This window comes from Sus scrofa, chromosome 6, assembly GCF_000003025.6.
Source record: "Sus scrofa isolate TJ Tabasco breed Duroc chromosome 6, Sscrofa11.1, whole genome shotgun sequence".
Taxonomy (NCBI): Eukaryota; Metazoa; Chordata; class Mammalia; order Artiodactyla; family Suidae; genus Sus; species Sus scrofa.
Genome location: NC_010448.4, coordinates 70,424,225 through 70,436,922, shown reverse-complemented (window position 1 = coordinate 70,436,922; position 12,698 = coordinate 70,424,225). Strand labels below are relative to the sequence as shown.

Below are 12,698 nucleotides of genomic sequence, written 5' to 3'. Positions count from 1 at the left end.
CACGACTGAAAAGACATAAAAACATGTTTTGAGGGAACTGTTTTTCATTTTTAAAAATCTCAAACTACTGGTTAGAAACTCAACCCGTTTCTTCTGTGAGCTTCCTCAAATTTTACAACTGAGAAATCTCTTGGTACAAAATAGAGATGTGGCTATTTTTGGCTTTTGTACGTTCACTCGGGTATTTATAAACTTTCTCCGTTTCTCAGAAACACATGCTCAATTATTAAAAATTCAACGCAGTCTTCACAGAGTACGTTATTACCAGCATTGTTAATCCGCTTCTGTTTTGAGATATTATTGGAACTGGCGTGGTGCCATAGCTGAATTTACTTTTTCAGTCTCCAGGCAGCGTTCAGTTAAAACACTGGCATAAAATGGAGGTTCTCAATATGGCTCACGATACAATGTATGTGAGAAATAGAAAAACATATTAGAACCATGTAATAAATGAACGGGACTTACTGTACAATAAAAAATAAAAATTCAGCAACATCTTCTACATAAAACTCAGGCAATGCTGCAAATACCTTGGGGACATCGGAATTTAAAGGCAGTGTTACACTGTCGAAGAGAAGAAAAGCACAGGTTACAAAATGAAACAACACATCAAACGACAAAGGATATTATACTATCATTACAATCCAGTGTTTCCTCTGGAACAAAGGTGAGTATACAGGCAAAGAAACCAACAAGCAGAAATAAACAGGGGATAATGAAGATGGGGATATGCGGGGGGGGTGGTGGGTGAAGTATGCTTTCTTTTCTTGATTTCCTGTTAAGGTTAATGTGATAAATAAAATACGAAGAAACTAAAAGGTTCCTGTTTGGTCATTCTACGCAACTCAATCTGTTTGAGACACGGGGCCGTACACGTGTTCTAGCAGAGGATCTGGGTCAACGTCACCAACATCAGTGATCCAAAGACTTTACCATAACCATAAAATAATCATAAATAAAATAAAAACGGCTGCCTGGAGGCGCTGTCCAGGGGATGATAAAGACATCAACACCGTTCACAGTGCATTCTCTCAACTGTCTAGGGATCTGCCTAGACCCAGTGCTTAGAGGGACCTAATATCCCCTTAACGCCAGCTTTTAGCTTCCAATGTATAGACTTCCTTTTTCCATCAATCAAAGCTTTTATAGTCTGGGGTCCCCTTGCGGCGTGGTGTTAAAGGGTCTGGCTCTGTTGTCACTGCAACGGCTTGAGTTGCTGCTGTGGTGTGGGTTCAGCAGTCCCTGGCCTGGGAACGTTCACGTGCCGCAGGCATGGCCAAAAAAGCAAAAAAAAAAAGACTTTATAGACAATTTTGAAAAAGCATTGTCCAAACTAATACATTAGGGAGTTCCCACCATGGCACAGTGGTTAACGAATCTGACCAGGAACCATAAGGTTGCGGGTCCGATCCCTGGCCTTGCTCAGTGGGTTAAGGACCCGGTGTTGCCGTGAGCTGTGGTGTAGGTCACAGACGTGGCTCAGATCCTGTGTGGCTCTGGCTGTGGTGTAGGCTGGCGGCTACATCTCCGATTCGACCCCTAGCCTGGCAACCTCCATATGCTGTGGGAGCAGCCCTAGAAATGGCAAAAAGACAAAAAACAAACAAACTAACACATGAGGTGTGGACGGTCCTTACTACTGTCACTAATTACAAGAGAAATAGTTATTATCATTCCCACTTCCACAGTCTACAGAAGTACAATCTAGAAAGGGATTCTTGATAACGTTTGGTTCTAGGTACTGGCTTCGAAGAACAATACAGACGGCTGGGCTGGAGACGGCGGGAAGGAGAGAGCCACACTCACTCGGGGTAGGCGGGGTCCAGGATGCGGAGCAGCAGCTGAATGAGAAGCCCGTAAAAATTCAGACATCTTCTCAGGAAGCTCTCGTCAAGTAAGCCAGCGTCGGCACAGGCCTTGCATCGTACCAGTTTCTGTGGAGGCAGGGGCATCCCCGCCCAGAGGTTAGGTGGTGGCTCCGAACCTGCAGGGTGACGGGGCAGCGGGGCAGCGGCCAGGAGGCGGGAAATCTAGGCTTTGAGCGCTTCATCGCTCAGTGGTGATAAGACGCCGGTCGTGTCTTAAGAGGTTTCTCTGTTCTAACAAAGAGAACAGGGGTGCCCTGCGAACCAGGGGGCACAGAGCCCAGCACCCACTTCGTGCTGACATAGTGAAATCCCTTGATGGGGTGGCCCTTGGGAAGGCAAGGGATGGTGACTGGGCAGGAACGGGATGCATGGGCATCTAAACGTCAGCACGAAAGAGCTGCCCTTGGGCAAAATGCCTGTGCCCAAGTGTAACACCCCTCTCAGACGATGGCTGCGAGCTTAAACACGCGCGTGTGCACACACCGACAGACGCATGCGAACAGTCTGTAAACTTCCTGAAACGTATCACTGGAGTGCTGAAGGGGTCCACGGTCCCCAGAAAAGAGCCCCTGGTTGCATCTGCATCTCAAAGAGCTCTATTTATTAGTAAATAGAACTGAACGCTGGGATTCAGAGTGGAAGTCTAAGTCTCTAAAATTTCCACCTATCATCCTACTCAACAGAAAACATGACCAGCTACCATTTGGCTTTAAAATTTTGAACATAAACATAAGAAAGATGCAGGCATTTGTTAGCATCTGACAACTCTGGTTAGTGTGCGTTTTTAGCTCTGTCTCATAAGCAGACATCTTCCCATCTGCAGTTAGGTTCTCTGTGAAGGATCATTCTCAATCACATAAGGAACGAGGAGCAAAGGAAAGCGATGTTTCTAGCACCCCACTTCCGCTCTGCCAAACATCATGGAAACGCGTGGCAGGACACAGCAGAGTGGGCGTGTTTGGGGATGCGGGGTCCGGGGTTAGCAGATGGGGAGGCCCTCGCACACTGCAAGGAAGGGGAGGTGACACTCGACTGAGGATGATAAAATCCAGCGACAATTCATAGTGTCATTGGCACAGCATGTGCATTTTCTGTTCTGAGATTTAAATATTATATAGAGACATAGAAAGCGTCGACATTTTTTTAAATGTACCGTGTTATCTTTGAGGGGGGAACAATAATGAAGGAAAAATAAGGACATTAATCTGCTCACTCAAGGTGCAATATTTTGGTGGGCAAATTACTATTATGAGGCTGGTCTGTAATGATCTCAATTCACTATACACACCTTAAGCTGAGTCTTGCAGCGCTTCAGCATTTCACGGTGTCTAGTTGCCAGTGGGGAATCTTTCCACTGGCTTTCATTATTTTTCAAATCTTCCACAGTTCTGAAATTAGATGCGAGCCGTCAAATGAAAAAAGACACACGATCCATCATTCATTTTATTTATTTTCACCATTTCATTGACTCTCAGACACACATTTTCCTCCCCCTCCATGGTGGCATCCCACAAACCAATGGGAAGTTATGGTTAAACTGGCACCTGTTTCCTTTCCTATGGCTTCCGGACATAATGCTACCTTAAACTGGATGGTCTCTTAGATTTTTGTGAGAAAAAGAATGTATATATGTATGTGTGACTGTCACTTTGCTGTACAGTAGAAAATTGACAGAACACTGTAAACCAACTATAATGGAAAAAATAGAAATCATTTCCAAAAAAAAGTCACTGAATTGTACCCTTTAAGTGGTAAATTGTATGGGATGTGAATTATGCCTCAATAAAATATTTGCTTAAAAAAAAAGTGCCTCCTGGGAGTTCCCGTCATGGCTCAGTGGTTAACGAATCCAACTAGGAACCATGAGGTTGTGGGTTCGATCCCTGGCCTTGCTCAGTGGGTTAAGGATCTGGCGTTGCCATGAGCTGTGGTGTAGGTCACAGACGTGGCTCGGACCCCATGTTGCTGTGGCTCTGGTGTAGGCTGGCAGCTGTAGCTCTGATTAGACCCCTAGCCTGGGAACCTCCACGTGCCGCAGGAGCGGCCCTAAGAAAGGCAGAAAGACAAAAAAAAACAAAAACAAAAAAAAACAAAAAAAAAACCAGTGCCTCCTGATAATGTGGTGCGCCATGGCAAAAGTTAATGGGAAGTTTATGAGAAGCCCATGCCAAGGACTGAGAACTCCAGGAGAGCAAAGTGTGGGCCACTTCCACACGTGAAGAACTCTGACCAACCAAGGAACATGGATGTGGCAGCAGAGGCAGATGGTGTAACATACAAGCCTCCCCCCTACCCAGCTCCATTTGAATCTACCGGTCACAGTGAACTGCTTGCTTGTGAGAACAAGCACAGACTCAGGAAATCGCAGAACACAGCATCCTGCACGTACCTATTGAGCTCCCGGATGGCCCGGAGTCTGCGGATATAGCGACGGCAGCTCGGCAGAATAGAGAGGTGGTGGGCGTGCAGGGTGAGAAAGAAGCATTCTGTAGGGAATTTCGGCTCAGAATATGGAGGCTGATCTCCATCTAGGAAAAAGAACAAAACCCCTAACGAACATCTATTACATGACAAAATCAGAGAAAAAGCGCAATTAAGAAGACAAAATTACACTTGAATTTTCAAGAAGTTACATGACACTTTAGAAAAAAAACTAGATTTACGTAATGTTATTAAGAAAAACAAAATTCCGGAGTTCCCGTCCTGGCACAGTGGAAACGAATCTGACTAGGAACCATGAGGTTGTGGGTTCGATCCCTGGCATCCCTCAGTGGGTTAAGGATCTGGCATTGCCATGAGCTGTGGTGTAGGCCAGCAGCTACAGCTTCAATTAGACCCCCAGCCTGGGAACCTCCATATGCTGTGGGTGTGGTCCTAAAAAGACACACACACACAAAAGACAAAAGAAAAACAAAATTCCTATGCGCTCCATTTAATGACCAGGTATTCTGCTTAATTAAATGTTTACATAGATGTAACCATCAATCTTGTGTGATGCGTCTTCCCAATATAGTTTACAGAAAAATTTCTATTATTCAAACATCATTGTTAAACCTCAAAAATGGTATTAGGTTCTGTAAATAAGATAGAGGTTCCATAGCCACTTTCCTGCTGTTGGATGTTATTTGTTGTTCCTAATTTTCTCTATTAGAAATATTGCTGACAAAAAGAAAAAAAAAAAGAAAAAAGAAAAAAAGAAATATTGCTGAGAGGGGAGTTCCCATTTGGCTCAGTGGTAACGAACCTGACTAGTAACCATGAGGATGTGGGTTAGATCCCTGGCCTTGCTCAGTGGGTTAAGGATCCAGCCACAATAAAATCTTTAGGTTATGTTGCTGCGTATGTTTTGTTTAAAATGTACCATGACTCAGAAACAGCTTTGTGCACTGGGAAGTAAAATCTAGCCGTAAAAATGTTATGACTTGTAACTGGAAGTAATGCTGACTTCCTGAGCAAGACAAGCAATCATGTCCTTAGACACACGCCCTCCACCACCACACCCCTTGCAGGGGCTCTTCGTGATTAAAGAAACCTGAGTCTGACGTGGCAGCTTGAGGCGGAGAGGAGTCAGGGAACACTGGTGCTGATGACAGAGAACAAGAGCAAGGGGGCAGGGGGCCTGGGGGTGCTGGACAGGGATACTGCAGCTGGTGCCAACTCCAAACTGTGGGTGATGCTCTGAGTCCAGCTGGATCCTTCTGATGTAGGACGTCTGCCTGTACTTCTTTTTAAATTAAAAATGGAGTACCCTGGTGGTACAGTGGGTTACGAGTGCAGTATTGTCACTACTGCGGATAGAGTTTGATCCCTAGTCAGGGAACTTCCATATGCCATGGGTGTGGCCCCCCTAAAATTTAAAAATTAAAATAAAATAGAAAGGCAGCAGTTTAATGTTCTAATAAAATGTCATTTGGGAGTTCCCACTGTGGCTCAGCAGTAAAGAATCTGACCAGTATCCACGAGGACACAGGTTCGATACAGGTACTTGCTACTTGCTCAGTGGGTTAAGGATCTGGCATTGCTGTGAGCTGTGCTGTAGGTTGCAGATGCAGCTTGGATCTGGCATTGCTGTGATGTGGGCTGGCAGCTGTAGCTCCGATTTCACCCCTAACCTGGGAATTTCCGTATGCCTCAGGTATGGCCCTAAAAAGACACACACACACAAACCCAGCAAAAACCCCACATCACTCACAAAGTTCAGTCAGCCAGTCATTCACATCCTCCATCGTCGCATTTACTCTCGTCTCATCGTTGGGAAGAGTAATCCGACACCTTGGGTGGAATATATAAGTGGGGTCGACTGTCTCTAGCTTGATCTTGGTACTTAGCTGCTGCAGCACCCAAAGGAAATTCAGCATAAATCCATCTGTAGATACCAGTCTATCATCTGTCTGTGAAACATAAAAGTTGTTAAAATTATGATTTGACAAGACATTTTGGTACAACTTTACAAGAAAGGACAGCACGCTGAAGTCAGTCACTGCCACCACTCTATTAGCAGGTGAGATGTGTTGGGTGCTAGCCGCGGGCGAAGCATTTCCCTCCCTCTATCTTCGCAAGAGCCCTGAGAGGGCAGGGATACTGTTAGGCACATTATACAGAGGAAACTAAGGCTCAGGGAATTCAAGGGATGGGCCTAAGATCCTCAAAAAACAGAAGGAGAAACACGTTGATTCCTGTCTCTCTATTTCCCCTGAAAAGCATCAGAACAACTAGTTTCAGCTGTTTTCCAACAGCTTCTCCAGCCGACAGTATGCCGTGAGAATATACCAACAACAGTGAAGACATTAATGTGGGCTGAGTTCACTACGACGTGGGCCCTGTTCCAGCAGCTTCCTATACGGCCAGGCCACAGCTGGGTACCAGCATCACCCCGACTTAGCAACGAGGAGATGGAGGCACAGAGAAGCAAGGGGCTAAGCCCCCACCACTGGTGAACAGTGGGACCACGGCTGGAAACCTAGGCAGCCTAATCCCAGGTCCACCGTCTTTGGTGAGGTTTCTCCTGAGCAGCACTGTCACATCCCTCGTTACCTCGTGGGTGGGGTGCCCTGTTAGCTTTTTCACTCTGGCAAAGTGGTCCAAGCCTGCCGCCTCCCTCATCAGGAACCTTGTAACTGGTCCCCTTGGGTGGATTCCCGCACCCCTTCCCATTTCGGCCCATCCTCTGAACGGCAGATTCGGTGATTTCCTTCCTGAAAACTCTGCAGTGATGCCCGGCTACCCTTCTGACCACCTCGGGCCAACCTGATGGAGCTTCTGTCCCGCCCGTGACACGCCAGTTTCTTTGCTGTTCACGGTCATAGCTCCAGCCAGAGAAGCCTGCACGTGGGGCTTGTCCCAAAGCCAGTTTAGCCCCACCTCCGTGCCTTACATGGATCTGGAAAGCTTTTTCCTCAGGCTTGCCGTGGCTGGCTCCTTCCTATCAAGTCAGGACTCTGATGCAAAGTCTCTTCCTTGGGCAGCCCCTTGCCGTCCCTCTGGGGCCTTCGCGGTTACTCTCCGGCCCTCTCCTTTCCCTTATTGGCTTCAGAGAGTCTATGACTGCAATAATATATTTACCTCTCTACTCATCTGCCCTATAGAACATAAGCGCCACAAAAGCAGGAGGAGGCTTGACTGTATCTCTTTCCTAGAACGATGCCTGGCAGGGACTGAATAAACAGGAGTCAGATGAGAACACTGAACGAATAACTAAAAGCAGTCTGTAGGAATCCTACCTGCATCTGTGCTTTCTTCATATTGGCGTTGACGACAGCCGCCATGTAACCAAGAGCAGCCTCGCGGGTTTCACCATTTAACAAAATACTATGCAGAATCTTGAAAAGCTCTTGCTGAAATTGATTTTGTAAGGGAAGAAAAAATGTGAAACTGTGTTTAAAATATTATTTCTTTTGGGATGGACTGGGAGTTTGGGGTTAGCAGATGCAAACTATTACACTCAGAATGGAGAAACTGCAAGGTCCTAGACCGTCCAGTCTCCTGGGACAGACCATGATGGAAAAGAATATAAAAAAACAAAGTGTGTGCCTGTATGACTGAGTTACTTTGCTGTACAGCTGAAACTGGCACAACACTGTGAATCAACTAGACTTTAATTTTAAACATTTATTTATTTATTTATTTATTTATTTTTAGGGCCGCAGGTGCAGCACATGGAAGTTCCCAGGCTGGGGTCAAATCATCGGAGCTACAGCTATGCCACAGCCACAACCACAACTGCAACCTACATACACGGCAGCTCACGGTCATGCCAGATCCTTAACCCACTGAGCGAGGCCATGGACTGAACCCGTGTCCTCGTGGACACTAGCCAGGTTCGTTTCCACTGAGCTACAATGGGAACTCCAATTAAAAAAAAAAATTTTTTTTAAATAAACAGTTGAAACAATAAAAAGAAATGGTTCCTTTTTGCTTCAAGAAAAGCTAAACTCCTTCCCCCTTCCTCTCCCTTCCCACGTCCACTCACTTTAGAAGAACCTGCCTATAAGAAGAGAAGTCCATATTCAACTGCGTCAAGATAATTAGCATGAGGAGGTAAATAGTCTTAGTTTCAACAATATTGTCAGGATAGGACCAAATGACCCTCACTGCCCTCTAATTAGCCTGGGCTGCTTTTAACTTTCCGAACTGCAGACAGATCCATCCCTTGCATCCGTTTTCTCAACACCTACCCTTCCCAGCTCCAAGTAATGCTGCAGCGACTGGCTCACCACACGCGTGTTTTCCAGGGTAATGGCAGGCCCTGAGAAATATTTTTCAACCACTTTAGCCTAGAAAGAGAAATCAAAAATTCAATCAACACAGAAGGCACACTGGGGAAGGAATCTGAACCTAAGAGCAACCAGGCGAAAAGGGCCTCTGTACTTACGTCATCTTCGGCAAAGACGGAGAAGCTAAAGAAAGCCCCCAAATAGGAGAGTCTCTGCAGCTCCCGCCCAGAGCCAGGGCTCAAGGATTTAGGCAACCACAGGGGGAGGGAAGCAACCTGGGCAAAAAGACACAAGAGGCAAATCAGCAAGCGAGGTAAAGATGAGAAGAGCCCTCAGTGGCCAGCACAATGGCTGACAGTTGACATGCAAAGCAGGAGGGATCTAAACATATTAGGATCCCTGTCCATTTCTTTCTTTCTTTCTTTTGAATCTTTTTAGGGCCGCATCTGTGTGGCATATGGAAATTCCCAGGCTAGGGGTAGAATCAGAGCTACACCTGGAGCCTACAACACAGCCACAGCAACGTGGGATCTGAGCTGCGCCTGCGACCTACACCACAGCTCATGGCAATGCTGGATCCTTAAGCCACTGAGCAGGGCCAGGGATCGAGCTCATATCCTCATGGATATGTGTTGGGTTCTTAACCCACTAAGCTTCAGTGGAAACTCCCATTTTTTTTCTCATTTCTTTTTTTTGTCCTTTGAGAGCTGCACCAGCGGCATATGGAGGTTCCCAGGGTATGGGTCTGATTGGAGCTGTAGAGCCATAGCAACGCCAGATCCGAGCCATGTCTGCGACCTACACCAAGCTCACAGCAACACCAGATCCTTAACCCACTGAGTGAGGCCAGGGATCGAACCTGCAACCTCATGGTTCCTAGTTGGATTCATTTCCACTGCGCCACAACGGGAACTCCAAGATACCCTTGTTTTATTGGCAGTGCTGTGGCATGCACAAGTTCCTGGGCCAGGGATCAAACCCGCACCGCGGCAGGGACAATGTCAGATCCTAAACCCGCTGTGTCACCAGGGAATTCCACAAGAGAGCCTTTTAATGTTTAGTTTTCAGACACACTTTGACAGAATTCAAATGAACTATCCCTGTGCCACCAAAGGACTCAAGGAAATGTTGCGTGGAGGACCTGTTATTCTAGCCGCACAGTACAAAAACACTATCACGCTATATACATTATTTTATCAGCTGCTTTTTCTCCCTACTCATATAGAACATCATGACACCTGTCCTCATCAGTGCATTTAAGTCTGCCTTAATTCTTAACGCAGGCTGCATAGCATCCTCTGCTTTGGACGTGCACATATATGTAATCAATCCCCCCCAGGTGGATACTTCAGTCATTTCCATTTCTTATCGCTCAGTCTCTGCCCACAAGCCCCCCTATCTCCTTGGGCTCATTCCTAGAGGTGAGGTGGCTGGCTCAAAGGGTCTGCATGTGTTTGAGGCTCCGCCTTCCAGAAAGGCTATACAGGCAGCTGGCCCTCCCCACGGCTGGGGTGGTGGGGAGAGTGAGCTGGGGGAGGTGCCCCAGTCAGGGCCTGGGCTGTACCCGGCTCTCATTCTCTGTCCTTCTCTTTCTCTCTAGAGCCGAGCCCATCAGAGACACTGTCTCCAGTCCCCCTTGGGCTGGCCACCTGTCCAGAGTCCCAGAAGAACGTGAATAATAACGTCATCCCAGGAAACAACATATGTGACAACAACATACAATGAGAGCCCCTCACATGGATGACACCTGTATCTCGATGTCCTCCCAGAGGTACTTCTGAGAGAACGTTACTTAAGGAACACCTTCTGCACTTTGAGTTCATGGAAAACGTGCAAACCCATCAGGACGTCACTTACCAAGTTGCACACAGGGTGTGTCTTTCCAAACTTGGTTTCACAGAGCTCACCTAAAGCCTACAGACGAGACCAGAAAGAGACGGGGTCAGTGTGCTGCATCCTAACCTGACCGCCACTCAGAGCATCAAGACATGGCTTTCCCGCTGCTCTAAACATGTATCCATCCCCAGCAAGACGCGAATGGCTTCACTGCTTTTCTGATGAGTAAACCAACACATGCGCGCTGTAAAAAACTTCAGATGGAACAGAAATAGGAAATGAAACTAAAAAATCACAGAAAATCACCTAACCTTTACCCTCAGAGATTACCGCTGCTGGTATTTTGGTTAACGGCTTTCTAGGCATGTTTTTTGCGCATATTCACACAGCGGTAAATGAGTGTGTGCACTTTTACAATGATTGACTTTCTTCAATGAACATTCTTCTATATCAAACAGACACGCTTCATAAACTTTAGATGGCTAGTTTGGCCGGTATTAAGCAACACTACCTATAATTAAAATTTCATAAGCTACCAAATGCAGAATATATTTAAAAGTATAAACCCTGGCTTTTTTGAGAACTCCCACATTTTCCCTGGAGCTCCACTGGAGGATCAGGAAAAAAGCAGTTCTCACATTAGAGGATCAGGAAAAACAGTTTTAGGCACATAAACACAGTTCAACACGGACGGGGTAATGCAATCAAACATTATTTTAGCAGCGAATTTCATGTTCTCTGTGATTCAGTAAGAGCTATGAAAAGTGGCTCAACCAGCTGAAGGAAGCTTTTGAGTCAATGCTGTTAGACACTGACACACCTGTGAAAAGCTGCTGAGCCTCAGAGAACCACTGGGACTGAAGCTCCCCTCTGGTGCTGGGGATCCCAAACCTGGCTGCACACTGGGAACACCTGGGAAGCCTAGGAGAAGCCCAAGGCCAGGCCACGCCCTCCCCACACCCCCAAAGAAAGAAATCCTGACATCTCAGAGCCCCTATAGGTATTTATTAAAGATCCCCAGGGGATCCCGAGGTACAGGAGAGTTGGGATCCTCTGATGTAGCTACAACTCCAAATTTAAATTTAAATCACAGCTCTGATTTTAGCTCCAGTGGTGTTCCTCTTCCTGCCTCAAATTTCTATTGTCCTTTCCCTCAGTGCACTCTCGCTGCAGCACAAGCATCAACAGTGGTGCAAAAACCATTGTCTATGACAAGGCAGCTCTTTGTCTTCTGACGAGAGGAACATTTTGTTGATATGTGACACTAAAAGCTCCTTACTGAAACATCAAGCTGACTCCAACCACAGGAGAAACACCAACGATTCCATGAGGGAATATTTATACGATACAGAGATAATTAATGCGCATGGAAAGATTTCATCGCTGAACTCAAACCATCAGATTATTCCACTGCCTTTTATGCGCAGACAGAACAATGCAGAAGGACGAACAGAACTTCATTAGTTCTAAATAACACTTGCCCTGGGAAAAGCCCTGATATACATCCATCCCAACCTATTTTTAAAAATAAGACTTCCCGCTTCACCTTCTAGTTTCTCAGCACTGTCTTTAACCTTTAGCCTTTTAGCTGGCTTTTGATTTTTCTGAAATGGATAAATACACGTCTGTGTTGGTATCCATCCTGGTGTAATGATCTGATTGTGGCACCGTGGTCTTGATTCTTGCAGCAGTTTATCAGTGCCTTGCAGAAAGGCACCTTCTCATGAGCTCCGCCCCCCCCCCCCCCCCGCCACCGCCCTGCATGGAGGCCCTCAGAAGGCAGTGAGTTAATGGTACCATTAAGTTGAGGTGGTACAAAGGGTAAAAGAAACAAGGGCAGCAAAACGTATCAATTTCACCAAGGCCTCCCCCATTGACTCATGGGTGTATTCAGACACAGTTAAAACTGAGTTCATGTTTTGATACTGTCCCCTTCATAGGTCTCCCAGAATTTTATTTATTTATTTTGCTTTTTAGGGCCACACATGTGGCATATGGAAGTTCTCAGGCTAGGAGTCAAATCAGAGCTGTGGCTGCCAGCCTGTGCCACAGCCACAGCAACGTGGGCTCTGAGCTGTGTCTGTGACCTACACCACAGCTCACAGCAGTGCCAGATCCTTAACCCACTGAGCAAGGCCAGGGATGGAACCCACAACCTCATGGTTCCTAGTCGGATTTGTTTCCGCTGTGCCATGATGGGAACTCCATATCTCCCAAAAGTTTAAAGAAGCAAATTCTGCCCACAGTTTCCGCTGGCTCTATGTGCAGGAAGTTGCTAAGG

The 12,698-nt window shown here is 46.4% G+C and overlaps 1 protein-coding gene across 3 annotated transcripts in view; it reads right to left on the bottom strand.

Moving 5' to 3' along the window:
• Window positions 1-12,698, bottom strand: part of UBE4B (ubiquitination factor E4B) — a 116,646-nt gene that overhangs the window by 25,512 nt on the left and 78,436 nt on the right. For all 3 annotated transcript variants that reach the window (XM_021095312.1, XM_021095311.1, XM_021095310.1), the window contains 9 exons: window positions 10,439-10,495; window positions 8,740-8,856; window positions 8,543-8,641; window positions 7,589-7,702; window positions 6,061-6,259; window positions 4,258-4,396; window positions 3,157-3,256; window positions 1,807-1,934; window positions 466-564 (listed from right to left, as the gene is read on the bottom strand). In XM_021095312.1, coding sequence (XP_020950971.1) covers window positions 466-564; window positions 1,807-1,934; window positions 3,157-3,256; window positions 4,258-4,396; window positions 6,061-6,259; window positions 7,589-7,702; window positions 8,543-8,641; window positions 8,740-8,856; window positions 10,439-10,495 — 1,052 coding nt within the window. The remainder of the gene's footprint in view (window positions 1-465; window positions 565-1,806; window positions 1,935-3,156; window positions 3,257-4,257; window positions 4,397-6,060; window positions 6,260-7,588; window positions 7,703-8,542; window positions 8,642-8,739; window positions 8,857-10,438; window positions 10,496-12,698) is intronic.